This window comes from Brassica napus, chromosome A3 (assembly GCF_020379485.1).
Source record: "Brassica napus cultivar Da-Ae chromosome A3, Da-Ae, whole genome shotgun sequence".
Lineage (NCBI taxonomy): Eukaryota > Viridiplantae > Streptophyta > Magnoliopsida > Brassicales > Brassicaceae > Brassica > Brassica napus.
The window spans coordinates 24,480,926-24,499,412 of NC_063436.1; the positions used below are offsets into that span (position 1 = coordinate 24,480,926).

Below are 18,487 nucleotides of genomic sequence, written 5' to 3' on the forward strand. Positions count from 1 at the left end.
GGCTCTTTCTTTGGATGATTCTTGGATTGTCCTTGTTTTGGGTCCTAGTTAGTGACCTAGTCAGTGTATGTGCTTCTTTCCCTTGCCGCTCTGATAGGTTCAGATTAGTGATTGCGGCCTGTGCTTCTTCTCTCGCCACCAACATCTTGATCCTCCTCAGGTTTTCACTTTTGTTGCATCACTCTACCATGTGCATTCTCCTCTAGAGCAGTTATGTTGACTGTCCAGGTACTCTCCTCATGAACAATTTGTAATGTGGGTTTGCTACTATTATTTAAACCAAAGGGATTTGAGCCATTTAGAGATTCATCGGGTCTTTGGTTGTCGGTTGCTTGGTCTCTGTGCGTTGGTAGCTTCTTCTGTCCTCTCAAGGATTGGCTTAGTACATGTGGTATGAGCGGTACCTTCAGTCTCAGTTCATGTGCGCACCTGGAGGCGGTTGGGTTTAACTCATTTTAAGCGGTTTTTGGACTTCTTTTGCTTTTGGGCTGGTCTCCTCTGTTTCGGTTATCACCCTAGAAGCTAAGAATAAGCTACCATAACTGTTGTATGTTCTGTAAACTCTTGCATTGAATATATAGAGAAGTTTTTGCAAAAAAAAAAACAAGTGCTGATAAGCAGTTATCAACCAGCTAGCAAGCATGCGAGAATGGAAATGGTATATGATACTTCAGACAAGTCTAAAAGATAAAATCGAATTAAAGTTGTTGGTTCGGATCTAATATTTTAAATCCTAAACATATATTAAAATATATTAAATAACCAAAAACATCTGAAACTACCTAAAAATAATGTTAATTTTTTTTTTTTTAACTTCAAATCATGAATAATACAACCCAAAGGGTAAAGTAGTGAAACAGAGTAATAGAGACAACAAAATATAAACACTCAATCTTAAAAAAGATCTACGAGTGTATAAGGTTTGCTTCTCTAACAATTTGTTGGTGAAGCCATGGTCCACCCATTGCCAAATAAGATTGAAAACGCCCGTCGCGCAGCACGCTCTTAGCAATCTCCCGTGCAATACCATTTGATGATGCAGACTCAGATTCAAAGGCCACAGAAGGGAAGGACAAACAGAGTGTACTCACTCTTGACAGTATTGCCCTGAACCTTGGCCAATTTACTTGTCTCATTACGGCATTGATAAGATCATGCAGATCAGACCCAACCACTACATCCTGATAGCCGAGATCTTTCATACTTTGCAGCGCCCATTCCAAACAGCGCAACTCCGATGTTAATCTATCAGGAGAGAACGTGAATGCTTCTCGCGCATGATGAAGAACATCTCCTCTATGATCACGAATCATAAAAGCGCCCCCACTATGCAGTTTAGCGTTTCTCCAATTCGAGTGAATATTACATTTCACAGTACCTATTAATGGTGGATCCCATCGCCTGTTCTCTCCCATCAGGCCACCTATAGACTCCAGCGGTTGCTGCTCTACATTTAACTCATTCCAGATCCTAGCCTCTTCACCTGCCTGAGTAACTTGAGAAGCTAATGAGTCTTGAGAATCTGCGTACAAGACCTTATTTCGATTCTTCCAAATGCTCCAGAGAACCCATGGTATCGCTCTTCTTTGTGAGACCGGATGGGAATCCACCGACATTAGTTTGAGGTAGCTTGACAACCAACCAATCAGACTATTATCAGTTATCGATGGACCTTGTTGAAAACCCGCTAAAGACCACATCTCTTGTGCAATCTCACATTCGAAAAGAACATGTTTGATCGACTCGACTCCTTGTTTACAGAGCTTGCAGACTGTATCCACATGCATCCCACGTGTATTCAGTCTTTCAGAGACAGCTAAGGCTCCAGAAACCGCTCTCCACATAAAACTTCTAATTTTTGGAACTGTTGGGACCTTCCAAATGGCTCTCTTCAGCTCCAACAACCCTTGAGTAGCCAAACTCATTTGTAAAGCCTGCTGTTCCTTTTCTTTTGTAGCCACCATGTATCCACTCTTAACCGTATAAGAGCCATGAGAGGAATAAGCCCAGATGTCTTTGTCCGCTATGTTACCCACAGGCATATGTAATATCCGGTTAACCTCATTAATAGGAAAGATCTCTTGAAGCTTATCTCCGTCCCATTGATTCTCATTCAGCTTAAGATCGGAGACTTTTAGGTTAACATCAATCATCATCTCCTTGTTAATAGGTCTGCGCGGCACTTCATCCATAATCCATTTCTGACTCCACACCAAAGTTGACTGGCCATCACCGATGGATCTAATCAGCCCCTTACTTAACAACTCCCTGCCAAAAAAGATGCTCCTCCACGCGTACGACGGTCTATACCCTTTCCCACACTCCATAAAACCCGTATTAGCATAATACCTTCCTTTGTAGATCCTCGCAAGCAAACTATTAGGTTCATTTAACAACCTCCAAGCCTGTTTTGCTAGGAGAGCTTGGTTGAAATCCTCAATATCTCTAAATCCCAAGCCACCATTCTCCTTAGAAATGCAGAGTTTTGGCCATGATACCCAATGTATCTTCCTCTTTTCGTCACACTCATCCCACCAAAAACTCGCCATTGCACTCATGATTTTCTGGCAGTGATGCTTTGTCAATCTAAAACAGGACATAGCATAAACAGGTAAAGCCATAGCAATTGACTTAAGGAGAACCTCCTTTCCACCAAGGGAAAGCTTTTTGGCAAACCATCCTTGAAGTCTTTTACCCAGCTTTTCCCCTATATACGCAAGCAACTTCCTTTTAGAGCCACTGAAGCATTCAGGTAATCCAAGATACTTCCCATCACCACCTTCATTCTCTATATTCAGGAACTCAGACAACAATCTCTTCATAACCGGATCGATCCCAGCACCAAATGTTATTGCAGACTTTTGAAAATTGATGACCTGGCCTGAAGAGTCCCCATACAACTTCAGACGACGAAGAAATTCTGCACACTCTGCTAGTGATGCCCGGCATAGGAAGAAGCTGTCATCTGCAAATAAAAGGTGCTGCACCGCAGGACACGTTGGAGCTAACTTCATCCCTGATACCAGCCCTTGGTGTTCCGCTTGATTCATTGTGTGGACCAAAGCTTCAGCACACAAAATAAATAAAAATGGTGATAGTGGATCCCCCTGTCTGATCCCCCTTTTAGGCCTAAAGTGGCCATAGGACTGTCCATTTAGCAAGACGGAGAAAGACACTGATCGCACACAGCACATAATCCACGAAATCCATTGCTGATGAAACCCCAGTTTTTGAAACAAAGCTTCAAGGAAATCCCATTCCACTCGATCGTACGCTTTCGACATGTCTGTTTTTATAGCAATAAATTCAGACTTGCATAGAGGATTCGTCCTTAAACCGTGCACCATCTCATGTGCAACTAAAACATTGTCTGAAATCAACCGGCCTGCAACGAAAGCTCCCTGGGCAGGAGAAACAATGTGAGGAAGCACAATCTTCAGGCGGTCACAAAGTATCTTAGACACAATTTTATACACCACTGAACATAAACTGATCGGTCGCAGATCCTTCATCTGGTTGGGGTTCTGAACCTTTGGTAGAAGGCATATCTCTGTAAAGTTCCAATCTGCCGGTAACTGACCCGACTCAAAGAAACTTCTGACCTCCAAAATCACCTGTGGTCCAACAATGTTCCAGAATTTTTGGAAAAACTGTCCAGTCATACCATCAATACCAGGAGAACTGTCACTTTTGATCGCCTTGACTGCTTTCTTAATCTCTGCATCTGAGACCGGCTTAATCAAACCTCTGTTCATACGTTCAGAAATTCTTGGAGTCATTCCTTCCAATAATTCAGTAGAGTCAGCAATACCAGAGGAAAAATGAAAATGTTAATTTGGAAAAATAATTATAAGGAAATAAGGAAACTAAAATTATAAATATATTTTGAAACAATTAAAGAAAATGAAATCAAAATAAATTTTAATGATGAAAATTAGGTATAATATTTTTTTTCATTAAAGATATCTCTAATTAAACTTTCTAATTATTAATTGAAAAGTATAAGTAGAAAACTGACTCCTCTCGTAGTATTATAGAGAGATGGTTTTTTCTTTTGACCTAGCCGTCACCTTACAACGGGAGACAATAAGAATGGAGAGGAGAGACATATGTAAGAGCCATGAACCGTCGCAAGAGATTCCTTTTGATCTTGTGATTGATATTCTCAGGAGACTCCCTCCTAAATCCCTTATGCGGTTCAAATCTGTCTCAAAGCTCTGGTCATCCTTGATTTGTTCCAAATATTTTTCCAACCTTTTTCGAAAAGTTTCATCACCACGGCCGCGTCTATACATGTGGTTGGGCATCGACAACATGAATGTATTATTATCATCATCCTCTTCTCCTGACTTTAATGTTAGTACTATGTCATCCTTAGTAGTTGACCAAGATTTAACAATCCCAGCGATGGAAGGCTACTCCGTCTCTCAAGTTTTTCACGGTTTGATGTGCTTTACCAATGAGCAAAGTGCTAAAATATATAACACTACCACTAGACAGCTTGTTGTCTTACCCGTCATAGAAGAATCTAGCATCCTAGTTGAAAACGACAAGTCTAAGAGGACCATGTACTGTATCGGACACGATTCTGTTCATGATCAATATAAAGTGTTTTGCACTGTTTCAAAACGTGGAGAGAGAGTTGGGAACTTAGTAACATGGGTGTCAGAGCATTGGGTCTTGCTACTAGGAGGACGAGATGTATCAAGTCGATGGAGAAATATTCCAAGTAGCTGTCTACCACATCGTCCTTTAACACAGTTTAATACGGTCAATATCAATGGCTGTATGCTTTATTACCTCGCTAGGACGCATTTGTCTAATTAAGTGTGTGCTTGTGAGTTTCGATATGATTTCTGAAGAAATCAGTGTACCCCAACTACCTGAGGATCTTGTCTTTTGGCCGCGACTGCCTATTATGATTGACATTGTAGAATGGGATGGAAGAGTAGCTTTTTTAGACTATCCTGTTTGTGAAAACGAAGGTGATGCTTTTGAAAACGAATGTGTGATGAAGGTATGGGTTATGGAAGATGCAGAGACGAATCTGTGGTCGAGTAAGACATTAGTGATTCCTCCTTCTCAGATGAATATACTCAACATGCCTGTGGTCGATAACTTGAGTTTGATGCCACGAGGTACAACTAGAGAAGGCGAGGTTATCCTTGTACCTCAAAATATAAGGTATTCTAAGCGAACTCTCAACATTAGCATCGACCCACAAGAAACAACTGATTTCTATGTTTTTCTTTACAATATTCAAAAGAACCATATGAGAAAAGTTGAAATCACAAAATCATCAAGCCGTTATGTAACAACAAAGTGGGATGTTATTGGATTGGATGATGTTGAGAACTTGATGTATCTCTAAACGCTTGAGCGTTTTTGTTGTTGTTCTCCTTTTGTTTGGAAACGTTTGATCTAATTTTGTTTCAATGTATTTGTGGGTAAATTCATGCTCCAATAATGGTACACTATTCTGTACTATCTTGTGTAATAGACAAAACAGCACACCAAAAAATAGTATCTCCTTTATACAAATGCTGACTACAATCATGCATGAATGGGACAAGGGTATATAGAAGAATCTGGTCTTTTTCTGTGCAAGGGCTCCATCAGTTTCAGAAACCAGAAGAATCTTCCTTATTGAGGATCCTATCTCTGCAAACTTATCTCCACTTTTATGTATGCCTTGAGCGAGCTTCTGTTCGAGTAAAATCTGCAGCAAGCTGTTTGTTATGATGTGGTTCCAAAGAGAGCCTTCTTTATAAGTTGGTGCCTTAATATTAATGTAAAGGCCTTGGTCTAAAGTCACGGAAGCAAAAGAAGTCTACAATCTTTGTGCATTGACATCCTAGCTTCTTTGCAACTAGTAAATTACTGGTTTTACTACAATATGTACATGAAGCAGCTCATGTATAACATAAACCTTTTTTTAACAGATGAAACTATTAATTTGATACAAAAACATGGGATATTTCATGGGATCTTGTGATATATTAAGGAAAAATCAAATAAAAAAAATTGAAGGAAGAATACAAAAAGTAGGAAAACGTTTTATATTTCCTACCAGTACGGTACTGTGTGAACTATAATTTTCAACCATCAAAATATTGAACGTATTCAAATCAAAATTGACGTGATAGAATAATGTTTTCCGGTTAATCAAATTATAACGCATTATTGATTGTTGTTTCCCCGTCATTTAATGCAGTATAAAAGTACCCACAATATTATTAATTTTGGGTCAAATTCTTCATAGTATTTCCACAAAAATCAATAAATATTAATTACATTTCCGAATTAATAGAAATAAAGTTGAATTTGGAAATACCGTGAACACTTTGACACAAGAAAAAACACTATGGAGGAAAGAGTCTACTTTTATTTCTACTAGAGGCATTGCCTCCGCGTAAGTGCGGAGTTGTGGACATAGTTCTTATTTCATCTTAATATTTGTTTGGGTTATTGTAGTTGTGAATTTTGCGTTTTGAATTGTTTTTCAAGTTTTTTTTTTATAGTTATAGGGTTAGAGTTATGATGATGAACTGTGTATGCATTGTTCTCCACTTATGAAAGACTAAACTGTGTTAGTAATGTGATTGATATAGTTCGTGTTGTTATTTGTTATGTCACTGAGATTTATTATTTGTTTCTTGTACTGTTGAGAGTACATAAATTATATTAAAGCTGTTGAGAGTTTTTTTTTTGGATATTTTTTCTCCAGCTTAGTTATGTAAGTTGTGTATATTAAGTAATAATTTTTCTTATCCTTATTATGTTTGTTATATGTTTTTATTTTATTTTTAAACTTGTTGCTCTTTACCGGACCTTTAAAACAAATACATGAAGACTTGTAGAAATAACTATAAAATGAGTGACAGTTCTGAGTATTTGGGTTTTAATGAGTTTTAAACGAATATATGTATTTCTCATAAGAAGACAATAGCATTGACATGTTGACATTGGGCATATAAGCTATTTTATCAGGCAAGAAGAGTGAGCAGGTGGAGATGTTGTTGCCGCCATTGTGTCTGTCGGGATTGTCTGTTGTATCTCCTGTTGTGGTTGTGTTTGTTTTTGTTTATCTTTTATTTGATGGGTAATATGTAAACAAAAATCATTGTTCGTTGTATTTATCAGAGTTCATAACTTACTCTGTTGTTTTTTGTTTAGGTAATTTCATTGATCTTGGTTGCCGTCTTCGTCTTCTTCGTTGCGAAAGTAAGTTTGTAAATTGTTAAATAGCTGATCGTGTAGTTTGTATTTGTTTAGCTGACTCGATGTATGTGTCATTGAGTTTTAGTTGAGGTGATTGGTTTGGTATATTTATTTTGAAGTTTATTTCTAATATTAGACAAAAAAAGAGGTGATCATTAATGATTCGTCTTTTTTGGAATTATAGTTTTTGGTGTTTTGATTGTTTGGGTTGTTGTGGTTTTTTTTAAGTTGTAAAATAAAGGTTTGTGTAAAATTAGTTTGATAAGTAAGGGAGATAAATAGACGACCACAAAATTTGGGTAGGAAATATTTTTGATTATTGATGTTAGTACAATATAGATGGTAATATAAAGGGAATTGTGTGTTGATTGTTTCTTACGGATCAATGAGGAGACGGATAACGACTCGAGTTGTTTCTTTACTAAGGTCAAAACCTTGGACATAACGGATTTGCCCAACCACATCTGCAAGTTTAAATATCATTTATGACAAAGACAGATATTATAAACCCATATGCAATATGATAATATACCTGAGAGTTCTAGCACCCATGATGACTTCATCAATAATAGTTGGTGAGATGAAACAAATGAGAAATGGATGATCAATTATCTTGTACATGCTTGAGCACCTAACAACCTCAAAACATTCAACTTTCACAATGGAACCGGTTTTCAAAGATGACATGTAATGATTAGCACGTCCGGCGGGAATAAACCCATGAATAACGAAATCTGCAAATAATATTATTTAACAAAGAATCAGGAAATCAATTAAAAACAACTATATTAAATAAGTGTGATAAATTGAAGATTAACTTATCTTTTCATCAAGGAAAAGAACCGTGATTCCTATAAACTCACTGTCTTTCTTGAAGTTCATGAAATCCCATAAGCGAGGAGGTTAGAGGCTATGCTCTGACTACTACAACCAACACGGAGAGACTCGAAGGTTGAGTGACGGATGCCGAGAATGCCGGTTTGAGGAACTGGAGAGGCAGATAGACATTTTCTAGAAGATTGTTAAAACCAAGAGGAAACAATGAGTTTTGTGGAGATGCAGAATGGATTCATCAAAGATGAGAATCATATATATATGGTTTACAGAAATGCTACAAATCAGGAACATTTAAGATCAAGCGATTTAAGATGGGGAGATGAAGAGTTCACCGGTGAAAAATAGATTACGAATAGACACAAGGGCACAACTCTGTAACTCAGATTTGTTTGAGACAATGATGAAAAGAACTCTAACTCGTGTTAAACGAAGACAATTTACAATATGGAAAAAATATAATTGTTGTTTTTTTCATATAACGTGATTAATCTCATTTAAAAATGAAACTTATAATACACTTGTAAGTCCGATCTACAGAGAAAACTGAAAAAGCAAAGGTTTCTGACTTTCATAAATATATATTAGTTTCAGTCATGTACAAAGTATCCTTTAATAAAGTATATTTTAGTTTACTGATATAAATATTAATGTTTATATCTAAATAATTTGGATTCGAGCCACAAGCACACTTTTTAAAAGTGCGACCCACCAAAATGTTGATGTGTCGCCTCATGTAAAAGGTACTGTACTATTATATTATAGATTACTACGTATCTTAAATAATGTTTCAATATTAACACACGAAATTAGGTTTAAAAATTCTCTATTACATGCTTTTGTAAAATTGAAATTAAGAAACGTTTAATCTTTTATCTTTTAAGCAAAAAATATCATTAATTATTCATATAAGCACAATTCGATCAATAATAAAATAAAATGATTTAAAGATTCTCTATGTAAGCGTGTACACAAACCGTATAAATATCAGTTTTATATATTTTGCGTGGTTCACGATTGCTTATAGACTTGTATATAGTCAATGGGATTTAATGTTTTATCATACCCTAACAGCTTACAAATTACTGTTGGTGTATTAAATGCTATACCTTTTCATCTAGAGACCTTAAAATCAACTAACAATAATTGAGAAAATTCACACATATCGTTCTATATTTTAAATCGTCTATTTTAAGAATTTATTTGCTTTAACCAATTCTTGTTAGTATGAGCACTCATAACATCACGATCGGCAACCAACAATAACTAATCTTTGGCCATCTACTATGTACATCACAATTCGTATATATACTCGTACTCTTCTGGATTAGTTATATACTCGGTCGATAGGAATATAAACAATAGGAATATATACTCGTACTCTTCTGGATTATAATTGGGTCGTGCGAAGAGCATACAAGTATTCTTTGTCAAAAAAAAGAGAGTATACAGGTATTGTTCTATTGTCAGTTTTATCTTATAAAAGGAAGAGATATTATTAGCATATCCGATCAAGATGACTGTTTGTTTAACTTGGGTCTTTCCGACTGATGGTTCTTAAATTAATAATATTATATAAAAACTGATATTAAAATTTTTTTTTTGCAAGAGATGTATATGCGTTAAGGATGAGCACGAATCAAATATTAGGTTTTGAAATATTTGTGATCTGATCTGTTTCATCCGAATAATCAATAATTTAATTTCATCCGCTACCGAAATGTGAGAAATTTTGGTATTTTGATATTTGAATTTTTTTTATATATTTTTAATCATTTATCCAATTTGATTCGTAAAAACAAAATTAATATTTTTTAAAAGTATATAAATAAATAATTCAATTAAATAAAATTCTTAAGTTTCTATACAAAATATATTAATTTTATATTATATAACCATTTATGTTTTGTGCTTATTTTAATTTTATCATTGATCGAAATTGTAGTTGGCTAAATAGTTAATGATTATATTTAGAAGAGAATTATTATTTTTAATCTGTACGAATAATTCTAAATGTCATCTATATAAAAACAGAAAAGAGTATTTTATTATTGTGAGTATACGACCCATTACATGTGTACCTAAAAAGGATTTCATGGTACACGATTATAAAATTTGTGCGGCATGTGTCAGACTGTCAGGTTGGTGAAAACAACACCAAAGGAAAATACACAACCATTTTCACACGGTGTCAATAACTTATGATTGCTTTGTCAATAGATATTACAATCAGAAATCGAAGTATATGCCAATATGTGAATGCAGAAAAGTATATACCACTCATCTATAATTTTGTCAACGTCTTTCAAACTATCATTTGTTTGACTGATTCTCTTTATTTCTAATTTAAGAATTCTTATAAAAGGGGGTGTCGCTTTCTTCAACAAGTTTTGAAAATTTTTTTCTTCCGGTGTAGCCTTTATTCAATTCCATGACAGAACCAGAGTTGACAAGACATTACGTGCTCTGTAATAACTCGACTCGCTTCTTATATTCATGTCAAAACTTAAAAGAGTTTCAAGTTTGGTCTCATATCAAGATTACAAAAGATGGCAGAAAGGGTAGAAGCATCTGTTACAGATGGAGAAAGTACGATCGAAGAAAGAGACAGAGAACTTATGAGGGAATTTGAGGAGAGACTCGATCAACCCATGGATGAAGAAGCTAATATGCTCAAGGACATGAACAAAGAAAAGGTAACTACTTACTCTGTTTTACTCTGCTTCACTCTGTTTCAGTTTCATATAGATAGTTGACCAAAAAAAGGAGAAAATTTTAGGTTTTTTAATTGTGTTTTCAGGGCCTATCGACGTTGATGCTACTGAGACTATCATTCCAAAGTCTAGGGATAGTTTACGGCGATTTAGGGACTTCTCCATTGTATGTGTTCTACAATACATTCCCTGATGGGATTAAAGATAGTGAAGATGTCATCGGAGCTCTTTCTTTGATCATTTACTCTCTTCTGCTCATACCTCTCATCAAGTATGTCTTCATTGTCTGCAAAGCTAATGACAATGGTCAAGGTAAGCTTTTAAAAAGCTTGATCGTTGTTTTGAAACCAAACCGGTTTAGTTTATATACTAATTAATGAATGTTTGTGTGCAGGTGGGACTTTAGCTATATACTCATTGCTTTGTAGACATGCTAAAGTGAATCTCATCCCAAATCAGCAACGCAGCGATGAGGATCTCACGACTTATAGTCGAACTTTAGTAGCTGAAGGATCTTTCGCTGCTAAAACAAAGAAGTGGTTGGAGAGTAGACATTCCAAGAAGAGAGCACTTCTTGTCGTTGTTCTTCTAGGGACGTGTATGATGATAGGTGATGGTATCTTAACCCCAGCCATCTCCGGTAACTAAGAAGCTTCTCTCCCTTTCTTTCTTGACATTTTCACTCAGACCTTTCAGTTTACAAAACCTTCTTTTTAACAGTTCTTTCAGCCACTGGTGGGATCAGAGTCAACAATCCAAAGATGAGCAGCGGTAACATGTCAAATTCAGTTTTCATATCTTTTTTGTTTTTGCTCACTTGCTATGATCATGTTGTTTTGCAGACATCGTTGTGCTTGTGTCCGTCATCCTTTTAATTGGACTGTTCAGTATGCAACACTATGGTACAGACAAGGTAGGATGGCTCTTTGCGCCTATCGTTCTTATTTGGTTCCTCTTCATTGGAGCCACTGGCATATACAACATCTGCAAACACGATACAAGCGTTTTAAAAGCGTTTTCGCCAAAATATATATACTTGTACTTCAAAAGAAGAGGGCGAGATGGTTGGATTTCGCTCGGTGGCATTCTTCTCAGCATAACAGGTAAAAGTAGCTTCAAAGAGATTTTTTTAGAGCTATCTTTAAAATGTTTTAATAGGTACAAAGTCTCACATCGGAAGTTGGAAGCTATCTTTAAAATGTTTCCTTTGAAAAAATTGTAGGCACGGAGGCACTATTCGCGGACATTTCTTATTTCCCTTTACAAGCGATACAGCTAGCCTTTACACTTTTTGTGTTCCCTTGTCTTCTACTAGCATACTGCGGACAAGCTGCGTTTCTTGTGAACCACAAGGAACATTATAAAGACGCCTTCTATGCATCTATCCCTGGTTTGTCCTAAACATTTTTCAAAAGCTTTACTGGTCTTGAATTTATAGTGTGCTCTTCCAGAATACTGAAGCTCTTATTTGGGACAAAGTCCCATGTTAGAAGTTAAAAAAAATCTTAATTATTATAAAGGATATGAGTCAATCTAGTTACTGTCATTTGTTTTATTTTATTTGGAAACTTGTCTGATTTAATATGATATCATAGCCCGAAAACTCTAATCCATAGTCGATATTTGGTCCGATATCCTGAGATTAATGGTCAAAGAACTATCATGTAATTTTAAGTTGGAAGCTCATCTTACTAAGTCTCTTTTGCTTTGACCCCATAGAAAGCGTATATTGGCCGATGTTAATAGTGGCGACCGGAGCTGCATTCGTTGGGAGCCAAGCTACCATCTCAGGGACTTATTCGATAATCAAACAGGCTGTGTCTCATGGATGTTTCCCTCGAGTTAAAATTGTTCACACTTCCAAGAAGTTCCTAGGTCAGATCTATTGCCCTGATATTAACTGGATACTCATGATTGGTTGCATCACCGTCACTGCTAGTTTCAAGAACCAGACCGAGATCGGAAATGCATACGGTAAGATGTACAAGGATTAGAGGTTGGCATTTTGGTTAGATTTTAAGCTTTCATCTGACTGTTTTGGTATCTTGGTGAATATTAGGAACTGCGGTTGTGGTCGTGATGCTTGTGACTACATTACTGATGGTGCTGACCATGCTTCTCGTGTGGCGGCGCCACTGGATCTTTGTCCTTGTATTCACCATTCTCTCCCTCTTGGTGGAATTGTCGTACTTCTCCGCTGTGATTTTAAAGGTCAATGAAGGAGGATGGGTTCCGCTCATGATAGCAGCCATCTCTCTTCTGGTAATGTTTGTTTGGAATTACGTAACAGTCAAGAAGTATGAGTTTGAAGTGCACAGTAGAGTTTCCATGAGCTGGATCCTCGGTCTCGGTCCCAGCCTTGGTCTTGTACGTGTCCCCGGGATCGGGTTGGTTCACTCGGAACTAGCGAGTGGTGTCCCTCGCATCTTCTCTCATTTTATCACTAACCTCCCCGCGATTCACTCCGTCGTAGTGTTTGTATGCGTCAAGAACCTTCCGGTATACACTGTCCCTGAAGAAGAGAGGTTTCTTGTGAAGAGAATCGGACCAAAGACATTCCGAATGTTCCGCTGCGTAGCCAGGTACTATCATTTCTTCTTCTCTTTAGAAAAAAAAAGAGTTTTAAGACCGTTATAAATCTCTAAAACTTTTTTTTCTAGGTATGGTTACAAAGATCTACACAGGAAAGACGACGATTTTGAAAACAAACTGTTGGATCATCTCTTCTCGTTCATCCAAACCGAAACAATGATGGAGTCAGATTCAAACTATAGCCCTTATTCCTTTAACCATAGACAAGATTCCAGAGATGAATTGATACGTAACAACAACAACCACGGTAGAAAAGATAAAAACATGGTTATGTTCTCATCGATGGTGGACTACACGGAATCCGCGATAGTTCCAGCTGATTCACCACATAGCGCAATGAGTTTCAGTCAGAACTACCCGGTGGAGGAAGAGGAGGAGGAGGAAGATGAGTTGGAGTTTCTAAAGATTTGTAAAGAAACAGGGGTTGTCCATATCATGGGAAACACCGTGGTGAAAGCTAGAAAAGGATCATTGCTTCCAAAGAAGATAGCCATTGATTATGTTTACCGGTTTCTTGCTAAGATGTGTAGGGCTAATAGTGCTATCTTACATGTTCCCCATGAAACCCTTTTAAACATTGGACAAGTCTATTATGTTTAGCGTTTTTCAACTTTTGTAAAACAATTGCTGATAAAAGGGTAATAAAGGACACTAATCACAAGGCTAGACCATACAAACTGTTATGGTTTTGGTGTTGTGAAATCAATCAAAGTTTCATATTGAAAGTTTAGATAAATAACTCGAAACCAAAAATCCATGTTGATTTTACCGATAGGTCCAAAGTATCATATTAATAATATTAATAGGTTCCAGAAGAGTTGGACATGGACTTGAAAAAGCTCAACATTTGGTCATGGTGAAGTTTTTTTTATCAAAATGAATCTTATTGCATTTATTAGAAGTCCTGAAAAAATCCCAAGAACCAATATTCAACAGATGGCTAGATGAAGCAGCGTCACTCATGATCAGTGGCCATCTTTTTTTTTTTTTGATAATTCATGTATCCGGACCTCTCACTTAGTCCGACTATCCCACCGCGTCCAACCGGAACTGACGAGGAAGGTCCTGGAGACCAAACGGAAACCATGCTAAATTCGCTGTGGTCAGGGCTCGAACTCGTGATGGCGGACACCTCAGCCGAGGTTCCTTTACCACCAGACCACGAGGCTCGGTTATCAGTGGCCATCTTGCAAACACGAGAACAATCAAACTTGTTTGCCAAGGCGTGATTTACTTTATCTTTTGCGCCGATATTTTATCTAAGCTACTTGGAAAACCTAACTAAATTGAACTAGATTTTCCGGTTATTAGCCAGTTTTTTGTTTTACTATCTAAACCGAACTGAACTGAGAATTATTCGAACAGGTCCAAATCGATACAAACCAATATCCCTCAATTCTTAAGTGGATCCTTGACATCCCATGATCCCATCCTGAACTATACTTGATACTCTGGATTACCGATACAAACTGAAATGAATATCCAGACACTCATGCCTAAAAGAAACTATTAGTTTGATACAAAAGATGGCATATTTCACCTGAGCTTATGCCATATTAAAGAAAATTGAGTGCGTTACATCATCAGACACATTGTTCTCTTTTTTGACAAGATAAAGCACTTCCCACTTGAGGGACACATTGTCCTCTTTCACCCCTTATGGTTTTACAGCAGTACCCCTCACGCTTGGTTAAGAGAAACTAGAGGATAGTTGCATTTTTTTATTTTATTTATTTTTTCTCAACTTTTTCTTTGTTCTTTTTGCAAAGTTCTTGTGTTTTTATTTGTTTTTTCTCAGAGTTTAAGACATTTGAAGAAAGTATAATTATTACAATAAATTATAATTTGTTTTTCTCTATATTTTAACATCCATTTTCATATATATATTTTATATATTTCAACAATTATATAAAAAAATGTATGGACATAAAAAGTGTGGATGCAAAATTGTGAACATGTAAGAAAAATACGTGAACATAAAAAGATGTGGACATGGATTGATAAAAAATATAGAAAATTTCTTTAAAATTTTCGTGGATGAGGTTTCATGAACTAAGTTTCATGGATGTGTTTTCTTGGACAAGTTCTTATATTCCTAATCATCTTACATAATTTCTTAGTATATGTGGACAAGTACTTTATGCATACCGTGTAATTTTTATGTACATGTATTTTGTATAAGCCACTTTGGTGAACAAATGTGCGGACATGGATATTCAATCCTAAAAATACACCTTGAACATGTTTGTTTTATCCACCGCCACCTCTACCATGGCCTCCACTTTTGTATCCCTCACCCTCACGTCTCCCATCTTTACAGTATCCAACACCATTGTTATCGGAACTAGTCTCGTAGGAACTCACATCTCCTAAGCGACTCTACCACAATCCCAGATCTGAAGTCGCGTTCAACTCGTCACCGCCGGCCAAGCTTGTTAAGGTTCTACCACAAGCCCAGAAAGCTCGTCGCTCTCACTGAACTCTCCAAATCTGAAGTCGCGTTCAACTCGTCACCGCCGGCCAAGCTTGTTAAGGCCAAGAAAGATGGGTTTGGAGGCGACAAAGGAACAACCGAATCAATGAAGGTTATGTCAGTGAAATCCAGCTCCAATTCGTTAAAGGTCTATATTTGAGAATTTAAGGATGTAATGAAAGGTTATGGTTTGTGAATTGAGATGACATCTGAGAAAATTAATTTTTCAGGGTTTTTTTTTCTTGCTTTTGAATGAGAGTGAGTTGGAGAGAGAGTATCGTGAGTGAGATGGAGAGAGGGTGCACGTGAGAGAGATGGAGAGAGTGTAAGATAATGAGTTGTCACTAGGGTATTTTTGTCTTTAGACAACAAGAAAGTGTCTGTCAAGCATAAAGTGTCTAATTGTGTTAATATAAACTCATAAAGTGTCTATGAGAGTAATTTTTTCAAGAAAATTTAATTGTAAAGGAGTGGCCAATTGGTTTTGGTTAGGTAATTTGGATTAATCAAATCAGTTTTTGTTTTGTTTTATTAACTTCTAAGTTTGTTCGTAAGCAAAAATATGAAGCAAACTTTTATGATAAGATTCTTCGATAACTTGAAGTAAGAATTAAAAAAAAAATCTACTAGAATATAGTAATTTGAAAATAGTACATAGACCCTTTGGTGCCATAATTTAAACTAGAATTTCACCCACTTTTCCAAGTGTGGGATTATTATTAAGTTTAATATATAATTTGTTTAAGTTTGTGTATATAATTTATGTTTAAATTTGTATAAATAATTTTTTAATTTTTTTTTAATTTTTAATTTTAAGCTTTAAGAAATTTTTTTGACAGTGTTATATTCAAACTATGTGAAAATAGTTTATTAGAAAATGTCACTATCAAGGTTTAATACAGTGTTATATTCAAACTATATAAAAATATAATTATTATCTTGTGTCTTAAAGATTGAAAAACTAAAAATTTATTAGTTGTTGGTGTACAACTAAGTAAACTTCAATCTTTAAGACACAATATAATAATTATAACAATAAATTATAAGATTTTTCTATAGAAAAATAGTTATTATATGTTTTATATGTATTATATTTTTATAATATTATATATATGATAATAATTTATGTTTGTAGATAACATTTATTTGTGTGTTTGTTTATCAATTAGCTCCACATTAGTTTAGTTTTATATTTAATGATTTAAAACTGAAATGAAGTACTTTATATTTTTATTGTGTCCCACATTGGTCAAAATTCGTTTTAACATTTATGATAGAAATAAGTTCATGTGTTCGTCACATATTTGATAGATAATTTGTATGTTTGATGGAATAAAATGCTAAATCTCATTTGAAACAACATTAATTGTAATCTGATATACTATGTAATCAAGTAATATAAATATTTTCTATTTAAAATTTAAGAAATTTGATTTTATAAATGAGTTATTATTAGATTATATATTTATTTTTCAGTATTGTTTACAAATGTTTTGAAATATATTGTAATTCCAAGAATTTGTGCTATTTTATGTGTGTACTACTCTAAATTGATTTTATAATTTATAAAATAAATAATATATTTAATCATTTATATATATTTATTATTAGTGTGGTAATTTAATTATACTTCTTAAATTTACTGATAAAATATTAAATAAATTTTTATATAAATTACGACTGAGCTCATATTAATTAATATATTATTTTAAAAATAACACAAAACTATTTAATTGCTTAAAAGTTACAAATTTATCATAATACAAAGAAATATATAAGAGTATATTTTTAGTTATTTTATTTTGGAAATATTTTTAATTATTTTTGTGATCAAATTTGATATAATGATAATAAATTAATAAAATCTTAAATATATTAAAAAATCTGAATGACATAATTCGTATTATACCACGTAACATCAATACTATTTTTAATAATGCTTTTGTTTTAATAGAATTGATGAATATCAAATTGTTGAAATCATTGTTTACTTTTGATTGTATAGGCTTTTGTCTCAGTCATTTAATTTGGTAGCTTATAAAAAGAAAATGATCTTAACTTAAGTGGGAATATGCGTCAATCTGTCACAAATAGGGACTGAATGACAAACTTTTTTGATTTTCTTATCAAATATTTTGAAGTAAGAAAACGATTGTATGTTTCCTTGGAGTATGATATTGTGTAATTTTAACCATCAAAATATTCCAACATATTCAAAAGTGAAATTTACATGATTGAATAATATTTTTCTTGAGGTATATGCTGAAATGATGCAAGAACTAATACGACAGCAAAAGTGACACAAATTGTAGCAAAATAATGTAAATTGTAACAGATTTTTTCAAGAAAAATATGTACGTACTAGGGAAGGGTGTATTCAATAGAATGGAACATGGTGGCTTGTAAGTATTACTATTTGATGTATCTTGTAGTTTTACTATTTGATGTATCTTGTAAATATTTTTACATTTGTATACATTCTCTTGTGTACATTTATTTCACTCATTATATAGATGGTTGGTTTAAATAATATCCATCGCACCCATCAATGAAATATGTGATTCAGTTTATAATACTGTTTCAAATGGTTTTAAATGTTGAAAATTATCAACTAAAAAAATAACAAATAAATTTGCAATGGTGTAGATCGGTA

The 18,487-nt window shown here is 34.9% G+C and overlaps 1 protein-coding gene and 2 pseudogenes across 1 annotated transcript; 2 read left to right on the plus strand and 1 right to left on the minus strand.

Annotated features, from left to right (window-relative positions):
• Positions 1 to 905: 905 nt before the first annotated feature.
• Positions 906 to 3,779, minus strand: LOC106383806. The gene has a single exon (XM_013823863.2). The coding sequence runs from the start codon at positions 3,777 to 3,779 to the stop codon at positions 906 to 908; it is 2,874 nt and encodes a 957-aa protein (XP_013679317.2).
• Positions 3,780 to 4,041: 262 nt separating this feature from the next.
• LOC106421292 lies at positions 4,042 to 5,753 on the plus strand (annotated as a pseudogene).
• A 2,543-nt stretch (positions 5,754 to 8,296) lies between these two features.
• Positions 8,297 to 14,233, plus strand: LOC125589854 (annotated as a pseudogene).
• The last annotated feature ends 4,254 nt before the right edge of the window (positions 14,234 to 18,487 follow it).